Source organism: Melospiza georgiana, chromosome 9 (assembly GCF_028018845.1).
Source record: "Melospiza georgiana isolate bMelGeo1 chromosome 9, bMelGeo1.pri, whole genome shotgun sequence".
Taxonomy (NCBI): Eukaryota; Metazoa; Chordata; class Aves; order Passeriformes; family Passerellidae; genus Melospiza; species Melospiza georgiana.
The window spans coordinates 14609121-14628643 of NC_080438.1; the positions used below are offsets into that span (position 1 = coordinate 14609121).

Below are 19523 nucleotides of genomic sequence, written 5' to 3' on the forward strand. Positions count from 1 at the left end.
CCTCTGCTAAGCACTAACATCAGCTTCTGCCACAGCTCAGAGAGATGGCAGCTCTGGACCAGTGGGGGGACATATTTATTCCCACTCTGCTTTATGATTCTTCTTCTTGTGATACATCTTTTTTTTTTTCACAGCTCCAATATGTAAATTAACAGCTTCTCCTGAGATTTTATCTCTGTTCCCTTATTTGTTTTAAAAAGCATTCCCCTGCTTCTTCAAAATTAGTCTGAATAAAATCTGTAGCATCTTTTTGTATTGTAAGAACAGAATTCATAGCAAGCTCCCTTTCTGCAGCTGCCTTCAAATAAATTAAAAAATTAAAGGGACTGAAAAAAATAAAGAAATCTGGTGCAATGCTGGCAGAGAAGACATAAATACTGTGCCCAGCACTGACTGTACAGCCCAGAAATTCTGACACCCTCACACCTAGATGAGTTTACAGCATTTGGCTCCTTGTCGGGGCAAGGGTAACGTGAAGTTTTCCTTTGCCACACCTCAGAAACATGACTTTCTGGATTTCCTGTAGTTATTCCAGTGGAAAGTTTTCTTCCCCTCCTGTTTTTGCTCATATTAGATGTGCCTTGTCTAATTAATAGTTAAAAGCTGTTTCCTAATTCCAGAGCAAATCCTTGATCCAGAATAGGTCTGCAGTACTTAAATCTTTTCATGCCACTGACTACCAATATCACCCAAAAATCTTCTTAATTGATGATGAACTGAAATACATCAGGTTCCCAAGACATTAGACACTATTTGAGCAAGGACCATCTAAAATCTCCATGTGTCTATAGTATCAATGCAGAAAAAGTCTTGTAAAAATTAAACACTTACCTGTATTCTCTGATTCCACATGTAAGCAGAACCTTTTTTCCCCAAAAGTGATTTGTTAGCCACTTAGCCCTTGCTTTCCAGAATGCTCAATTTTTGTAGAAAATCTGCTCCTAGGAGCTGCTGGGCACCTCTTCCATCAATCCTCCCAACTGCTCAGAGACACAACAGCTTGGTTTTCAGACCATGAGACTTTTGGAGTTTGTTGTCTCTACAGAGTCTCTGTCATTTCTGAGTCATTTGAGGACAATTTCTAAGAACTGTGCTAATTCCTGCACGGACAGCCTACAGCTCTTGAGTGAGGTTTGTCATTTCTATACTCATGAAAACTTCCACTACTTGTTCTCAGTTCTACATGCTGGTTCTGCTAAAAAGAGAAAATGACAATGAAGCTGCATATTTATTTCAGACATTTCTACTTGAAGCTTGGATACAGTAGAAATGTCTTTGCTTACACTTCAGAACTTCTTTCCAGAGAGAAATCAATGCAAAAACCCTTCCTTTTGGCTTCTCTGAGAGCCACATCACCAGTGTTTTTATTGCTGCCTGTTCCTTTCTAACACCTCCACTTCCACCAAATAAAAATCAGCCTCTGGCACAGCTCAGCTTCTGTTCAGCATCTCACGTGGACAGTGTTCTCACAAGCAACTCAGTTATTTTACTTCAAAAAAGAACTGCTTTTTATTGTATCTTGGCTGAAAGGTAGACATAGCACCATCTCCCATAAAAATACACCCTGTCTCTATACCACTACAGATGAGTGACTGATCAGAGACCAACAAAATCATTTTCCATTGGTCTTTTTTCTAAGTACAACTAAAAAATGGTCAAAGTACATTGAGTTTACCACCTTCAGTCTTAAAATCATGGCACTGATTTTGCTGTGCAGTGTTCCCTGGGATTAGCACATGTGTAAACTTAGCTTATTACCCTCTGTGGCACTAACATAAAAGGAGTATCAGAGAGCTTTCCCCATGTAAAGCTCAGATCAAGCAGCAGCCAACCACTCACCTTCTGCATTGGTGGAATTCATCCATCGATTCTCTACACAAAGTTCAAGAAATATCCAGCTAATCCCTTCAGTGGCAGTTAGATGTTATCAAAAGTGGTCCCACAAAGGCCAGGAGAGCAGCCTGCCTCCACCCAGCTGGCACTGAGATCTAGTCTGACACACTGGGTTGGCCTGTTAAGCTCAGCTCCAGAAAACTGATCCTTGGACAGCCTCCCATAGCTGATACATAGGAATGTAAAAGTTGACAATAGGAAAAGCAGCACAAAGTAGAGTTAATGTTCTCATGCAGAGCTCTTTTGTAACAAGTCTCATCCTAAAACAATGCTTTGCATTCAAGTTACAATAGATAATAATGTATACGTGTAAAGAATCAGAGATATTTACAGTGGGAAATACTAATAAAATATTACCTCAATTCCATGATCAGCTATGTTGTAACACAGGATACAAACTGATTACTGGTATTACATTAAGAAACACAAAGAAAATTCAAAAAGTGCAGCAGTTGCTACCTTATTAGCATAAAATTAAAGCATCTGAGTGCATAATTAATTCAAGACATTAAGGGATTCACCTTTAGAGTCCAAAGAATTCCTTAATTTAATGTATTTTGAGCAAATTTTTATGTTACCCTAACGAGTTCTCTTCACTGCAGATTAATACTTTGAAGTTAGACAACACAAACTAATATAAAAGCCTATACATGAGCATAGAGAAAAATAGCTGCAAAATCTATCAGCATATTAATATTCCAAGTTCCATTTATGTCTACAATTAAGAATATAAACAATCATAACTCTTGCATAAGATAACGAAAAATTAAGTACACACACAAAATATAATACCATAGCAGAGTGCTGCCAGTGTTGCATGTGTTATACACAAAAAGACAGGAAGATAATGCTTACTACTACTATAAGATATATTGAAGTTGATTCCAGCAGTTGCACTATTTCATAATATAAGCAATTTCAGTCCCAAACTCTGGCAGAAATATAGTGAGTGCAACATTTCATCATCTTATTTCAAATGTACTATAGCATGGTTATGTTTGTATTTTCACAGATAAAGCTAAACAAATCAAGGGACACTAGGCTTTAAATCATCCATATGTAGGGTTTATTAAACTATTTTTAAAAGAAACAGCGTAAACAAAATATTTTTTCCACTATGAAGTTTCTTAAGGCTCATTACATTACCTCTGCATATAATTTATACTCATCTCAGTGGGTTTTGTGGGTCATTCACACCAGAAGTAGGAGACAAATGCTCTTATTATAGGAAAATGAGATGTAACTACAAAACCACAAAAATCAGCCTGATCCACAAAACAATCAAATCTACTTTCATTTATTTTTAATTGATTGTGTCAAGGATTTTCATGTATGAGTTCTTACAGTGTCCTGTCCTCCCTGTAATATCAAATAACAAATTTAGGGGTGGTGGAGGGAAGAATTACTGAGACTAAGCATGAAAACCAGGTGAATTCCCAATACTGATGTCCTCCATTTATCTCCCCCCTCGGGATTGTTCTTGTTTCCTCAACCTATTTTTTGTTTTCTTCATACTTAATAAGCCAAGGTATTCAAAAAGACCAAAAAACCTGTTTTATCCTAAAAAACTTGATTCTTCAAGTTGTCATTCCTATTGCAACATCTTTCATTTTAGCCTGATTTTTAAAGGAAACTATGATTAAACATCTGTGCTGTCCATACAGAAGCAAGCATATTATTACTACAAAGTTTTCCTAGAACTTCTGATTTTAAGTAATTTCAATTAAAATGAAAGGTTAACAACCTGAAAGAAACCAAGTACCTACAACTTTGATGAAGAAGGTAACAGGTGAAAAAATGCTATTCATCCATTAAAGACTTATGCAAGAAATAATCAATTTATGCACAATCAACACCAGGCACAGGGAAACCCACCTGGAGAACACCATCAGGAATGTATCTCCTGCAGTGAAGGCTTCATGTGTGCTACAGCTTAGAAACTAGCAAGGCCACAGGAAACAAGGCCTTACTGACCATGCTGTTTGAAGAACTGTTTATAACATCACACCCACAAGAATGCTAGCTTCTAATTTGTTAAACCACCTTTAATTTGTGGATTTCTTCTTCCTTGCAAATGAATTGACAGTTTCCAATAGTTACATCCTCTTCACTAACTTTTTACACAGTGATGCATTTTTTTCCTTGCTTCTTATTCTTCTGTATCTGTGCATTTTGTTCTTCTGTGTCTGCCTCAGCTCCCTTGGAAGGCAGAACATGCACCACAGGACCCATCCTGATGATTTTTGTGCCCCAGACGTTCACAGGCTAGCTCATCTCTTTTTACAATGAATGCAAACAAACCATCAGTTAACAGACAGCTGCAACATCCTTCCAGAAGAACAGCCTTTAAAAATATTGTTTACTTGTCTGAACAGAAGATATCCTCCTACCCTTCAAAATAAGTGACTGATTGATAGGTAGGCAAGAGCATTTGCTTTAACAGAATCAGACTGACATCAGTTCTCATGTTCTCTGCTGTCTGAACTGTATCAAGCTGATCAGATTTGTAATTTTCCTGAGGCACATCAAACCAAGCTATAAACTGTAGTCCTTTCCTACAGTGAACTTGTGGATTTGTCCAGTGTGAGCTAGTGAGTAACAAATTTAACTAGGGTAAAAATCCATTGTAAAAACTGCATTTTCCATCTCCTGAAACACAGAAATCATCCAGCTTCTTACAGCTTCATTTGGCAGGAAGATGAGCACACATCAGGAGAGAGCTGCAACTTACCCAATTATTAACTTTTTCTTTTTAATTGGCTGTTCCAATGCCAGCTCCGGCCAAACAGTTGACCAGGAAGGCATCAGGCAGTAAAACTCAAAAAATACATGTGTTTATACTCAAGTGCAACTGGCAGCCACTGACACCACAAATGGCTTTTCTAGAAGAGAGGAAAACTTTAGTAAGTCTCCATCTAATCTTGCAAGAAAGATGATCACCCCAACTTATGGCTCAATTATTTTTCAAGTCACATGCATTTTGAGATCACACAAGCAGGTAATGCCATTCAACCTGATTCCGAAAATCACCAGATTCACAATGCAAAATCTTAACAATTTAGTTTTGCAGAGAGATACTGATTATGTTTCCTTATGCTGTACAGGCACAGGTCTTTTCTTGAGTTTGATATTTGTCAGGTGTGTCACAGTAGAAGGAGAGACTCCCTGCAGCTTTTCAAAACTTTATACTGCACTGACATATAATTTTTCAACACCTGAGAACAACTTGATTCTGGAAACTGTAATTTAAAGTACATGTTATTTTAATATTTTAAAGATACTTCTGTGTTTTATTCTTCTTTGTAAAAGTGAGGATTCATCTTCACATGCACTTAAAATGATAGAAAATTAGATTTCCTGTCCCTCAGGAAGCAATTTCAAAATAACATAGAACAGATTTGTAAAACCTGTTCAACCCAGTCTCTCTTCTTCTGAGCCTGAAGTACTGTATGTGGTAAACATGAAATACTCACTAAGAAGAACTTTGCTACTATCTCAGTAAATTTGCATCAGTGCATAAAATAACATGCAACATACATATTTGAGACACTCTATATGAGAAAAATCACTAAACTCCTGAAAAACTTCAGAGAGTCACAAACAATACAGAACCCTTTATGCATCTGATATCTCAAGGAGTAAAATATAAAAACCTTCCTAGTCTGCTTTAGTTACTTCTCTAGAATATATAAAGGAAGAGGTATGATCTCATGGTCTGAGCATGAAACAGGAAATCAGATCTTACATAATGATTTGCCAAACCACACTTTCGGAACTAAACAAATAGTTCTGGTCTTCCCCCAGAACAATGGAAATAAATTAGTTTATACTGAATTGATCAAATCTGTTTAATTACAGAATACATGAGACATTTGGCTTCTGAGAATGAATTTTAGAGAGCAGTAAAGCACATGTTTAGCTACATGCTAAAGCCAATTGAAATGGCAAATGGCAGTGCCAGCTACTAAGAAAATCATGATTGCAAAATTTTTATTACTGGATAATTTATCTAGTCTTGTGGAGAATGGTTTCAGGTAAAATAGAAACCAAAGGATACACATTAGTAATTGTAATAAATAAGTATCCAATCCTCCCTAGGTAAACAGAACTTGCACAATTCATAAAATTATGCATATAATTTGTAACATTATACAGATATAAAGCACAAACTACTGATAAAAAAAATTTACAGGTTGGCCAAGGCCAGTGACCAATCAAAAAACCCAAATAAACAAACAACTTGGCAGAAGCCTTGAAAGATGGAAGACTAAAGTCTGCATATATACTGCTCCAACAGTTTAATTCAATCAAGATACCTGAAGCTGCACAGACAGTAAAACCAGATAAAGTGCAAAAAGACATCTGTAAACTACCAAAGAAAATATTACAATTGGCTCTACCTCAGCTTTTCATCAATTTAAATCCTCTATGTGGGTGTTTTTATAAATTTTAGAATGAAAACTAATATTCAAAAAGACACTTTTAAGTTTTTTTCAGGCCTCAAGTGACATGAGCTTTTTCTTCAAATCAACCATCTAGTGTTTGTAATCAATTAAAGGGAGAATGAAAAATTAGCATATGAACTCCTAAGGGACATTAAGTATATGCTGTCCTCACATATTTAAATGTGTGTTTGCTATGTTTTTATGGAAATATCTTCATACAGTCTTCCAAAGCAAAATTAATCTCGTGTTCTAACAAGCCATTATTGACACATTTTACCATGAGAGAGAGGAAACAGAGCACTGAAAACAGGGACTATAAAACAGAGTCTGACCAGAAGACTATTTTTTAGCATTATTTCTTCCCAGTCTCTCATGCTTGCCATGCAATTATTACAATCAACATCACATTGTTTTTTGACATGAATGGCAAAAAATTATCAGTTCTTAAGGTATTAATTGCCTTTTTCTTGCAAAAGATTGACTACTACTGGTATTTCTTGCAGAAAAGCTTCAAGATTGTTTTGCCACATTAGTCCTTCTATCTTCCATCTGCAGTCTACTGCTTTGGTCAGAGGTCCAGTGGTTTCTTCTAATTTTACTTTAAGAGAGGAGGCACGAACTCAGAGAAAAGAGTTGTAAGTCCTGCAGTTTCAAATTCCTTTTGTAGCTTCTCCAGTGCTGAATATTCTTTGACTTCAAACATCTGAAACCTACATTGTAAAAGGAAAACTCATGAATATGCCTGGATTTGTCAGAATGTTATTATCAATTCTGTTACTTTTCTACCCCCAACAGTACTAAATTATACCTTTTATGCTGGGACTGTAGTTCTGTCTCACACAGTACTCTCATCATTTTCTCTTTGCATTTCTTTCCACTTGAGTTCACATCCACCTTAGAAGTTTTCTGAAGAATCAAGTACTCCTAAATGACAAAAAGAAATCCCAAAATATTAAATGTCACCTAGTATTTCCAAAGTTTAGTCAAATGCAAAAGCTCACTCAAAATGTATTCTTTTTTAAAACACCACAATCAAACTTTGAAAGTGCCCATGCCAAAAAGTGCCCAACTGCTTCTATTCATCAGCTTTAAGTTAAGCAGGCCTAACTGATTAAGAGAACAGGAGTTAGAAAAGCCAAAACATTCTCCTCCAACATCACCACAAAAGCTCATCTAAAGCAGTGGGAGTTTGTACGTACAGACAAGAATTCCAAAGCCCAGGCATGCACTAGGAACACCATGTGGTTTTAAGGAAAGAGACAGTTAATAATGAGTTAGAAATTTGTCTGTTACTAATTCCTCACCAAAAACTTTTCCACTTTCTGGGGCATTAGGGAAATACAGGAAACTGAATCTAGGCATATTAAGGTCAGGAAACAAAGGGATATGGGGTATATAGGGTATAGTTCTAATGGCAAGCAAAGCAATACAGGCCACAGGTCTACAGGTATCACTGTAGACAGAACACCTTTTTCCTAAATACAGAATAAAGTCGCTGGGTCTTCCTACTCTCATAATGATCAATTTGCTTCCAAAATTGTTAATCTTAGAAAAACACACACAAAATATTCAGACGCAGAGGTTTCAGTGGTAAATCAATACAACTAGTCAGCATTCATTGTTCCTGCACCTTAATGCTGTTCCTGTCACCCTGAAGAAGAATCAATATTATCTTGCCCATGAACATCAGTCTTCCAGTCAGCCTTAGATCTGAAGCCCATTTTTCCACAGTTTTCACATATTTTGCCTTTGCTCTCATGTGATCTAAATGCAAAAGGAGCATCCAGATACCATCTTCTGTTCCTTTTGACAAAGTAGTTTTTTCATTGCAAACTGTTGCTGATTGCTTAATGACATCTTGAAGATGCTGCTGTACCCAAAGAATCAGATCGTGTACCATGGGCTCAGAAAGATGCTGCTTGGCTTCTTCAAGTAATTTCTCTCTCACATCCACACACTGGGCCCTTGTAAGCTGGTCTGAGGTAACAGAAATATCTGGTACAGTTGATGGGTAATTGACTGGTAAATGAAAAAACAGCTTTAAAAGTACATCTGTATCCAGCACTTCCTTCACAGTGATTTGAATTCTAAATGAGATTCCATGCGTCTCTGAAAAATAGAAAAAATCCCAACATTAATAGTTTGCTTGAAGTTGAAATACATATATATCACTAAATCATGTTATTTTCTTCAACAATTCAACTCAAATAATTCACATTTCCTATAAAATAAGAGGGGGTGATTTTTTTTTTCTGCAGGGTGAGGGCTTGCAGCCAATGGCTCAAGCTATACCTGCAGGGAATCCTGAAATGAAACACTTCTATAACATAGTAGAAGAAAAGTTATTAACACATTCTAAAAAGCATTCACACCTTTTGGCCCTTTCAAAGTCTAGACAAGCCAGTAATAAAGAATTGTCTCTCTCAAACACATAACTCAGCTTCCACAGCTCAACAGCAAAAGCAAGGGCAACTGAAAATAGAGACTTTTCTGGATGGACTCAGCACTGCCCTAAGTTTACTCCTACAGAAATCTGTAAGGCTTCTAATATCAATACTAATGCAAGGCAAACAGACTTGCACCAGGTATTTTTTAAGACAATCATTCAAAAGCATTTCCACACTAAGCAGAGACTTAGAAAGAAAGAAGTCAGATTCTTTGTCCCCCACAACCTGCAGAGAAAATACACTTAAATCTTTTCTGCCAACTCCTCTACAACAGTTGGACTGACATAAGGAAACCATCTCTGTTGGACACCTGACCCTAGATAATACATATCTAATTATGCATGTACTCATATTAATGTATGTTTATTATCTTCATAGCTGCTCAAATCTGTTGTAGGGCTACTTAAGAATAGAATTATTTTCAGAGTGGAAAGGATACACTCAGTATGCAGCAGGAAAGGCTGAAGATCACATCATCCTGATAAATCACACAATCAAAGATGCAAAGATGCTTAATATTAAAGTTATTTACAGTATTTCATTTAATGAAATAAAACCTTAACTAGAAGTTTCACAGAAAAACAATACAAAACTTGACAAAGTACAAAGCACGGACAAAGACCTTTCTTTCGCTCCTCTGCCATGAAGTAAGAGGGTATCAATCAGACAAAAGATGATCTTCTTCAGATGTTCTCTGCTTCACCCCTTTGATGCATTCTAAACACTTCACTCCTTTTCTTTCAAAAATTGCTAAAATGTCAGGTTGTTTCACTGTATGAGGGCAGAAGAAGCCAGATTTGAAAGGCAGATTAGAGGAGAGCTGAGCTTCAGAGCAGGTCTTTTGAAGTGACTTGCACTCTTCCCCCTCTACCTTACCTTCCCTTCCTTTACATGACAGTCAGATGAATTATGTTTGATTAGTATTACTGATGCCACTAACCAACCTCTCACAGTGCCTCTCACATGAAATGTATGATTTTATATCTGAAACCTACTAAAAAGTGAAAGAATCTAAAAGTGACTTGGACAGACAGAAGTACTTTAGAAAGCTTATCCAAGGGCTTGTTTTCAAACCTCCTTCCTGAGTCATACAAAAAACTCTCCAGGTCAGAGAAGTCACAAAATAAAATCCACATACCTCCAAACCCAATAATCAAATTCTAGCAGTACTATGAAGAAGTCTCCAAGTCAAATCCAGTGGTGAAAGCAGTAGATGCAATTCCAGTGAATTCAATGAAATCACACCCAACCGTGCCCATATTTACAGGCACCACATGTCAAAAGAGTCATTTCCAGACAACAGGAAATGACTCTTTATCTTCTATCCTCCAAGTCCCTATCAAAGGTTTCAGACTACTTTTAAGACAAATGCATTCCTCAGAAAAACACCAGCCTTGGAAGAAGACCCTTGCACATGGCCAGCAGTTACAGAGGAGGACCTCAAGCCATCCCACTCCTAATTTCTGTTTTCTCATGCCCTAACAAGTGTTTCTTCCTGGGTGCCAGCAGCAGTAGCTCCTCTGCCGTTACACTAGGCTCAGCACACACAATCACAGGCAGCAAACCTGCCCTGGGGCCCCCAGCACCCTCCTGGCCAGCACGGAGCTGTCTGCACACACAGCCACTGCACCAGACAGTGCTGCTGCCCCACGCCCCTCAGCTGCCCCGGCTCAGGGCAGCCCTACCTGGCACCTGCCTGAATGGGGCCAGCACTATTGAATCCTGCCTGAGAATCACTTGGTTTTCAACTATGTTGCCACGAGATTTTAAAATGCACAGCCTATATAAATTGAAAAATACTGCTCTATCACCAGCTTAATTACAGTGACAGAAATACATGTTACCTTTCTGATAATCCTCCTAGGATTTTTCCACTAGCATGTCACAACAGACCTCACCAACTCAGAAGGAACAGAGGGATAGACAGGCCAACCCTGTCCCTCCGACAAGGGCCTCCTGCTGCAGTGATCTTATTCTTAAACCTGCAAAAATCTCACACCTCTCCTTATGATGAGCTAATCTGAAGGAGGCAGAACAGCCTCGCATCCCAAGGTGTATCACCCTGAGCCGTCAGGAAAAGCCCAGCCGTGCTCATTTACATCTGCTTCAGACTTTACTTTTTTAGAAAGCAGGATCAGTTCAAGACCTTTGCAGGGCTACAGCATCTAAGTTTAACTAAACCTTGCAGCATCCATTTTCTGCACCAGCGCTGCAGACAGTGGCAGAACAAAGAGCAAAGCAGCGGCGCCCCACGCAACCTGGCTCCAAAGAAATATTTCCTTTGTTTGCACATGCTACAAGGGCCGAGTTGTCTTCACAGCAACATTATGATTATTTCTGAAATAAAAGCTTGGGTATGACTGTTCTGCTGGCATTTAATGTGCTGATCAGACCAAACTCAATACATTTTAACTCATTTCCCCCCATAGCTGCATGCTTATCAGTATATTTAGCTCTAGCATACTTCAGATTTTTTCTTACGTTCCATGTCAACCAGACAGATATCCCCCTCCTCTCCTGCCCAAAGGCATTTTATGCAACACATGCAGTCTATTTTTAAATTCAGAAAATGGCACCTACTAACGTACAAGCTTAGAATATCTAAATATATTTTTATAGCAAGCTTGGTGAACAGACCAAAAGAGAACAGATTAACAATTAAATTATGGATTTCTATCTGTAACACTAATCTTCGCAAAAAGATAGGTAAGGTAAAAAAGATACACTGTAATTAGTTTATTTAAATTCATCCACACATTGGTTTTGATCAAAACACATTTTACATTCTGAATACTTCATTTTTAAATTCCAAAAAGCCAAAGTTTTTACCATACTAAGAGACCTGTAAAAGCATTCTCTCACATTTCTCAAAACCACGAATCCCCAATGGCCTCCTTTTTGATCCCATGGATCTACACACAAATTACTCATAATGTCTTAGAGATTGCATAACATAACAGTCTTCCTGGAAGTTATGCCTGTGCACCCTTGGTCAATGACAATTTACATGGTTTGAAGAGCTAAAGCAAATGTAATCTAATGACTGGAGTGCAAGTCAATTGTAAACTGACTAGAGATTCTACAGCTCCAACAAGTAAATTCCAAGAGTAAGAAAAATACAAATAACCATTGTTGTAAAATAATCTTTTCAATTCCAGCAGAACTATGTAAACCAATCAAATATACCTGATCCTACCATATCATGAACACAGGGCCTGGTTAGAGGCCCTCCAACATCACATAACAATATAAATAAAATAGTCTACTCCTACTGTGCGCTTGTGGCACCTCACTTTATGTCCAGGAAGGATTTTAAACCTTTTAGATTCTAGTAACTTATAAACACAAAATCATTTTTCCATATATGAAGCACAGAGAAGAATGTGCCTACATTTTCCAACAAATTTGGAGGAACAGATGTGTATATGCAATGATTGGATATACTCACGTTTTTTTAAAATTAACATCTGATAAGCCTGCATACTGCTTTTTCAAACTATGCCCAAAATAACATTCTTGGAATTTTCACTTTAAAAAAAAAGCTCAGTTGAAACATTTCATCAATCACATTTCAAAAATACAAGCCTAAATACCAACTTAAAAGAATTAAATGGCAGAATTATATGCCTGCACTGGAGCAGGAGGTGTGTCGTGTACCTAGACAGAAAATTGGTAGTTTTAGATTACTGTGGTTAATTGTGCTCCCTACAGACACTAATGCCTTCATCCAACCTCTCCCCTCAAGCCCAGTCACTACAACAGGACAACTGCCCAGGACAATGTGCAGACATTTGGATTATCTCCAGTGAGGGAGACTCCAAAAGCTCTCCTGGCAGCCTCCAGCACTCAGTCACCCTCACAGTAAAAAAACTCTCCTTATCAATCTCAGTTCTTTAGGGCTGAATACATGCATGTGCAGACAAAATCTGACCGCTGCATCCATCTCCAGCAGCATTCCCCATAACTTCACTGCAGGAAGCTGCTCCCTGTCCATCGCTGTGTGGGGGAGCTGGGCAGACCCTGCAAGAGCTCCCACACACCGGGGACCTGTGGTACACAGCATAGGCATATTCTGGGCTTATATGTGCACGTGTATCTCTCTCCAACAAGTATCTAAGAGTTGTCACATCTGTGGTAGGCACCAAGCAAAATTTACTAATGGCTTGGATCTAGACACCAACACTTGCATATCCTACCTGACAATTCAGCCTGACAGAGCTGCTATTGTACACTGTAACTACTGAGATTTATTCTCCCTTGTTGAAGAGGCATCTTCACAGCACGGTACAGCACAGACTAAAAAAAGCCATCTCTTAATACTGTGTTCTGATCAGTGGCCACCATGGCTGGTGCACAAACCATGAAGGCATCTACTGCACTCCTTGTCTACAGGATCCAGCAGCTAGTGGCAGCAAGTACAACAAACCTGATCATTCCACCCACGGCAGACACGAATATCAGCCTCAGTACCCTGTAAAACCTACAGCCGTAACATCCTGCTGAAGCAGCAGTAATATCTGGCACATCACAGTGCCCAGGTAGTCAGCTTACTCCAGAAAAATACAGAGATAACCCAATGCTTCTTAGACACTGCAACAGCTGTACCCTACTCGCTATTACCAGACAACACCTGGGCATGCTAACGCGTACAAGATTCACTTGCTCGTCTGTCGAGAGAGCAGCCAGCCCGCTCCCAGCGCTGGGCCGCAGGGCACCGAGCAGGTCCCTGACTGTAACCGAGCAGGGCCCGCTGGGCTCCGCGCTCCAAGCGCGGCCGCCAGCACAGACACCGGCGGGGTAGGGACACGTGACAAGCGACAGCAGCGAGCGAGTGCGCCCGTGCTGAGCCCCGCCGTGCTTCCTCCCGGGGTCTGGTCGGGCGAGCCCGGGCTGTGGGGAGAGAGCGCGGCCGCATCACCTGAGGCCGCCAGCACCTCGCAGGCGCCCGGCTCGCAGTAGATGGCGGCGAGCGCCGACAGCTCCTCCCGAGCCAGCTCCGACATGGCCGCCGGCGCGCGCCGCCGCGCCCCCTGCCGGCCGCGGGGTCTGCACCATGGCCGCCAGTGGGCGCCGCCGGCCCGGAGCGCGCCGCAGCGAAGGGAACAAAATGGCCGCCCCGTGCGGCCCGCGCCGTGTCCCTCTGTCGCTGTTTGCATCCGCCCGGCCCTGTCTCACAGCGGAGCACTGTGCGACGATCTGACCCACATGAGGAAGAGCCGCATCGGCTTTGGGCTGTACACGGATCGCAGCCACACGCAGCCCTGCACAGTTACTAGAATACAAAATAATAATTCTTATAATCAACTACTGTGGCTTCACAACACGTTACCAGCCCTCGCACCGAGGTTGTGTATTGCCAACAGCACCATTACGATGCCCGAAAGACAGGCTGGAAATAAATCCCCGTAGACCAGTGTCTATAGAGCAGGTGTTTGCTTATTGCAGCACTGGGGGTGAGGGGGCTGCCTCCCCCTAACTCACCCACCCGTGTCTGTGCTGTGAGATATTTACGCAGTAAGTACTGCTTGGTATCACTGTGTCACTACAACATCATCACACAGGCTCCAGAACTAATTTACGTTGTGTGATATGATGGTTGTTAGACCGTTCTTCTGCACTGCACTTGTGCCTCCCCAGTTTGTCAGAGCTCTTTGATGAAGGCTTCCAAGGTCTTCTTCACATCTGAACTTTTCAACTTTGTCATCAGACCATGCACAGTTATGGTGTTCCTTGGTCTGTCTGGTCTTGACCGGCCCAAATTCTTTGTTTTGTGGCTAATTGGCTTTGCCCTTGTCAATTTCTCATTAGTACTATACTTACCTATCTCTAAAGCTATCCACCTGGCAAGCTGTTTCTTCTTTCTTGTTTATTCAGCATTAAGCAACTAGTTAACCATATACTAGCCATTACAATACATAAAAAGTTATTTATATCAGGTTATATAGGTATGAAAGTTATGATTCAAGTTATGTAGGTATAAAATAAACTATGATTCAGGTTATATAGATATATAAAAAGTGATTATTTAGGTTATATTGATATCAGGTTATATAGATACATCAAGTTATACTGAGATCTTATAACTCAAGCTATATAAGCACCTTGTAACTTTGATCTTAATTATATAGGCATCAATTAACTCCCAGGCAAAATCATCCAGTATCTCCTATTATTACAAAATCACTTTTAAAAGCAAGGGCTGGGGGGTTACTTTTCAGGATTTCTAACCCCCTAACTTGTGTTGAAATTACAAGAACTAAGTGGTGGCTGAGCAGGGGAGGAGGAAGATGCTGGGAGGGAGCAGCACAGCCAGGCCACTATCAGAAATGAGGCTGTGGTGGAAATTAGCCTTAGAAGTGCCTCCATTCTATTATTAAGAACTTCCTTGCCCTGGTCTTTCCCTCTTCTTCTCTGCCACTTTGCATATTCCATTTTACATGTTTAAATAAAAAAGTTAATGTAAATGTCTTTTGAATTGACACTATCACAAGACATAGAGGTCCCTATGAATAAGTTACTGCACTCTGACATTTGGAAGTCATCAAATAAGACAGTATAATGTCAGCTTGGTATTTTTCACTCTATGAAAATATCAGCTTCATGTCAAAGTTCTAAATTCCATCTTAATGTAATAAATTTTCGTGTATTCACAGACAACTGAAAATGCTAAATATTTAAATTTGAAATGAACATCTACAGTTACAATCTGGCCTTCATATTGCATTATTACAATTGAAAGTCAAGATCTTATTTCCTCTCTTTATTTCTTCAAGCATTGAAGTGTTTGATAGAATTTTAGCCACATTCTCTAAATGAATACTTCCCCATGAACACACAGCAAATAAAGTTAAAAAAGAAAAGCTTTGCTTCTTAGTCAGCCTACATTAAGCCAGCTCCAACATCCTGTCACAAAACAATTGTGCCACCAGTATCTCCACTTTGCCTGACAAGGCAAACAGAACGCAACCTTTCATACATAGGTTAGGTTAATCTCCCCAGGGTTATTTGCAAAAACAGTATCCTTTACCTCCCATTCAGTATAATTACAGCCTCAGCCAGGTATTGTTTCAACAACCTCTAGTGAATATATATAAAATAGTGCATTTGGACCAGTTTTTCCCTAACCTGAGTGACAAATCAGAGAAGGAGTATGTCATTGTCATACCATAAAACTTTCACACCTTCTTTTATGATAGCTCACAGGCAGCTCCTCACGGCCAGTTGACTCCTTCCTCCACAGCACAGCCTGCTGACTCCAACTCCCTCTCAACTTGCCAGCCCACCCTTTTATAACACTCACTGGATACACCTGTGGCCTATTAAGGGCAGGCCTGTTCCTAAGACCGGTAATTAGCACAGCTGCAGCTCCTCAGGGGTGAGATTGCCTTCAGCACTGACTCTTACTCTTCTACAATCCATCCTCCCACAGGAGCAGACAGACATTTGGAAAAAAGTAAATTTGGAACATCCATCTGTATCTTTTACCATCAATTCCATGCCAGCCCCTTTGCCACCTCCTCGATCCTAAGTGCAGGCAGTGCTACAAGCACATCCTCCAGAAGGCACGAAGGACACTAGGAGGTGCAGGGGGTCACTGCAGTTGCCCATTTGGGGTTCACAAGACCAACACTGATGAGGAACCCATAACCACGGTGAAGGTGGCAGCTGACCAGTGCAACACCTCTGCCTTTGGCACTGCTGCAGTGCCCACATTTTCTGATACAACAGTGCTGCCAGCTCTAATGCAGCCAGAATGGCACAGCCAGAGCTGTCCTTGCCTGAGTTAAATAACACCACTTTCTCAGAGACCTGAGAAAGAAGCTACCATTTCTCTAATAACAACTGTAAGTGCTATTGCAATGGTAAAAGTCTTACCCAAAGTGCCTTGTACAAAAATGGCAGAGAGAAACCAACAGGAAACTTGTAAAAATCTTTTCAAATAAACTAAGGCAAAAGCTTGAAGAAAATAGAAAGAGAAGCAAACCCATTAATTGTGAAAACACATGATAAAACATGGAAGTATTTTTCTCCTAGTATTCTTAAATACAGCTACTGGAACATTTTCTTTTTTTTTCCTGTGTTTTTTTTTTACAGTTTAAATGAACCCATTTAACAAAAAATTTACATTGCAAATTAAAGCTGCGGAAAATTGCATGGTTTGCTGTAAGGTTAAATTCAGCATTTTCATGAGGTTTCGCTTTTCTATTCTTGAAAATGAGGCAACAAATTCTCATTGATATATAAAAAAATACTTAATTTGAGAGCAAAACAAAGCAGAGGAAAAACCTTTCCTATTACTTTTCCTTGTAAGTATTTTAGAAGCAAGTTTTTCAAGGATTTGTGATCTAGCAGTGCTTTTTAAAGGCACTTGCATTTATCCTCCATGCATGAAACTGCTCTCAGTCAATTCCCTGAGACACTTAATCTTTTGGCAGATGGAAACTCATTTTGAAAGTGTACTAATGATCAATTAAAGCATTAGCTATCTCTGCAGACAGGAGGTTTATGGGGTCATAGTCTTCAGAAGCTGGAGGCAAGAACAGCAGCATGTTAGCAAAATAGCTAAAACTTTCTGTAGTTACCACAAAATTGGCATAACATGGGAAAACAAAAACGTGACAGTCTTTTTTTTTACCCCATAATATGTAGAAAACAAATGTGATGGTTTCTATTTTATGAGACAGGCCATGGTCCAAACTGAATGTCAGCAAAAAAAAAAATAATCTAATCTTTTAAATTTTCTTAATGAAGCCTAATAATTATCCTAATACTTCCAATAAATTTACATAATCCTTTGAAAATTGGATTCATTTCGACTCCAGTCAGAAGTCTGTACCCACACTGCAGATAAGCAGACCCATACTGGGGGAGCTGCCATCAGAATCCGTGGCTCCCTGGAAATAATGTGTCATTTCACACGTGGCCAAGGCCTCATGATAAGGCCTGGAGTGCAGGACTCTGCCCAGAAGCTTCTATGCAATGTGATGTACAAGTAGTAAGACCAAATAGATGTAACTGTCACATTCATAGAAGAATATAAGATTCTTCCCTTAAGAGTTTGACAAGCCATTTTTTCTCGGAGAAGCACATAAAAGTGATTAGCCATCTAATGCAAACTAAAATTGTTGCTTTTTATGACCTGACATGTCTAATATGACCATAGATTCCACTGATGAGAGAATCAATACTTACTTGATTCACTGCATAAAGATCTTTGCATGCAATTTACCTTGTACAAAGATAGAATGATAAACAGAATACATTTTCTTTCAGTGGGAGTAAAAATGCATGAAGTTGCCTACTAAAAATTTGTAAAAATCTAGCAATCCTGTGCATTTTTTAAATTAACATATGTAAAAATACTTGTGGGTAGGGAAGGGTATGATACTGAAGAAATAAGCACATCTAGCATCTTTTCTTAAAACATTCAGCTGCCACATCAAGTACATTGGCTTGTGGAACCTCACTACATGGATTCTCCTCCAGGCGTAAGCAAAGGAGACAGAGAATTAGCGTGCCCTATCATTTAGTAAGTGCTGGGAACAGATGCCTTTAAAAAGTGATGGCTCTGAAAGAGGCATTTCTACCCTCTATAAAAAACAAACTTTAGTAGAAGTCCAAATATTAGGAAATGCTTCTTAGTCTGGCAGTTCATTTTTGGCTGCTGAGCTAACACAATATATCTGCCTCCATCTCCTGCAACTGGCACATTAGCTCCTCTTCCCCCACACTTGGATACAAGAGTGGAACAAACACAATGGGAGTGTGTAAGATGACAGACTATTTATGACCATTTTCAGAGCACTGAGATCCTTTGTCACTCTCACACCTTTTGAAAGCAGAACTGTATTCATCAGCACATTTGAGACTTCAAATTTACAGAGCACATTAAAGTCCTGGTGGTAAATAAATTATGTAAACACTAGACAAAATTTCACACTAAACTAGCATGCCTCTTTCACCTCATAATTCAGAAGTGGTAATCCAGAACACTTTGCTTTGGCAGTAGAAAGTAGCAATAATCAAGAATGGACACAACTATCTTACAGCAATAGAGTCTCTTTCTTTTACAGCAAAGCAGGGCAGAAATTTTAAGCCTTAGCTGAAAAATTCTTAGAGGGATTGAAGCTAGGACCATGAGCATAGTATGAAAGGAAGGAGCAAAAGTGTTTCTAGGGGACAGAGGAAAAAAAAAGACAGAAGAGCTACAGCTCCCCCTTCCAAACTGCTTCCAAGGGCAAAATGCAGGATGACTCAGTCAGGAACTCCAAGCATCCCAGAAAGATCAGCCTCTGAATTACTCCCCAGTTACAGAGCACTCTTGTTGGCCAGATACTGACAGGACAAACTGCAGGAGAGCAGAGAGCTGGTCCCTTGTGACTGAGCAGGGAGGGTGCTGGAGGCAGAGCAGGCAGTCTGGTGCCCCTGCAGAGTGGCAGCAGTGCCAGGCACCCTGTGCAGGGCAGCCACTGCAGCCTGGAGTGACACCACTGCAAGCGGCCAAAACCCATACCTGAATGCAGAATGGCTTCCTGCTCCAGGAAATCAAGGTCAGAACCACTCCTGACTGCATGTGATTACAGCTGGGAATGTTATGCTGGAGTCCTTTTCCACCAGTCCCAGAGAGTGCAGTTTCTGGGCACTGTGACATCCTTAAGCACAGGGCAGGCCAGGAGGGCACCCCTAACTTGTTTCATCTGCAAGAGTCAAACACAGTAGGTCAAGCAGGGCTTTGATA

The 19523-nt window shown here is 39.9% G+C and overlaps 1 protein-coding gene across 2 annotated transcripts; it reads right to left on the reverse strand.

Moving 5' to 3' along the window:
• Window positions 1-2942: 2942 nt before the first annotated feature.
• RWDD3 (RWD domain containing 3) lies at window positions 2943-13790 on the reverse strand. Of its 2 annotated transcripts, XM_058030538.1 has the most exons (5): window positions 13704-13764; window positions 9408-9556; window positions 7969-8447; window positions 7147-7262; window positions 2943-7048 (listed from the first exon to the last, which is right to left on the reverse strand). In XM_058030538.1, the coding sequence occupies exons 2-5, from the start codon at window positions 9427-9429 to the stop codon at window positions 6934-6936; spliced, it is 732 nt and encodes a 243-aa protein (XP_057886521.1). In that variant the 5' UTR covers window positions 9430-9556; window positions 13704-13764; the 3' UTR covers window positions 2943-6933. The 2 variants fall into 2 exon arrangements, with proteins under 2 accessions (XP_057886521.1, XP_057886520.1); XM_058030537.1 differs by lacking the exon at window positions 9408-9556 and having other exon boundaries at window positions 13704-13790.
• Window positions 13791-19523: the final 5733 nt, after the last annotated feature.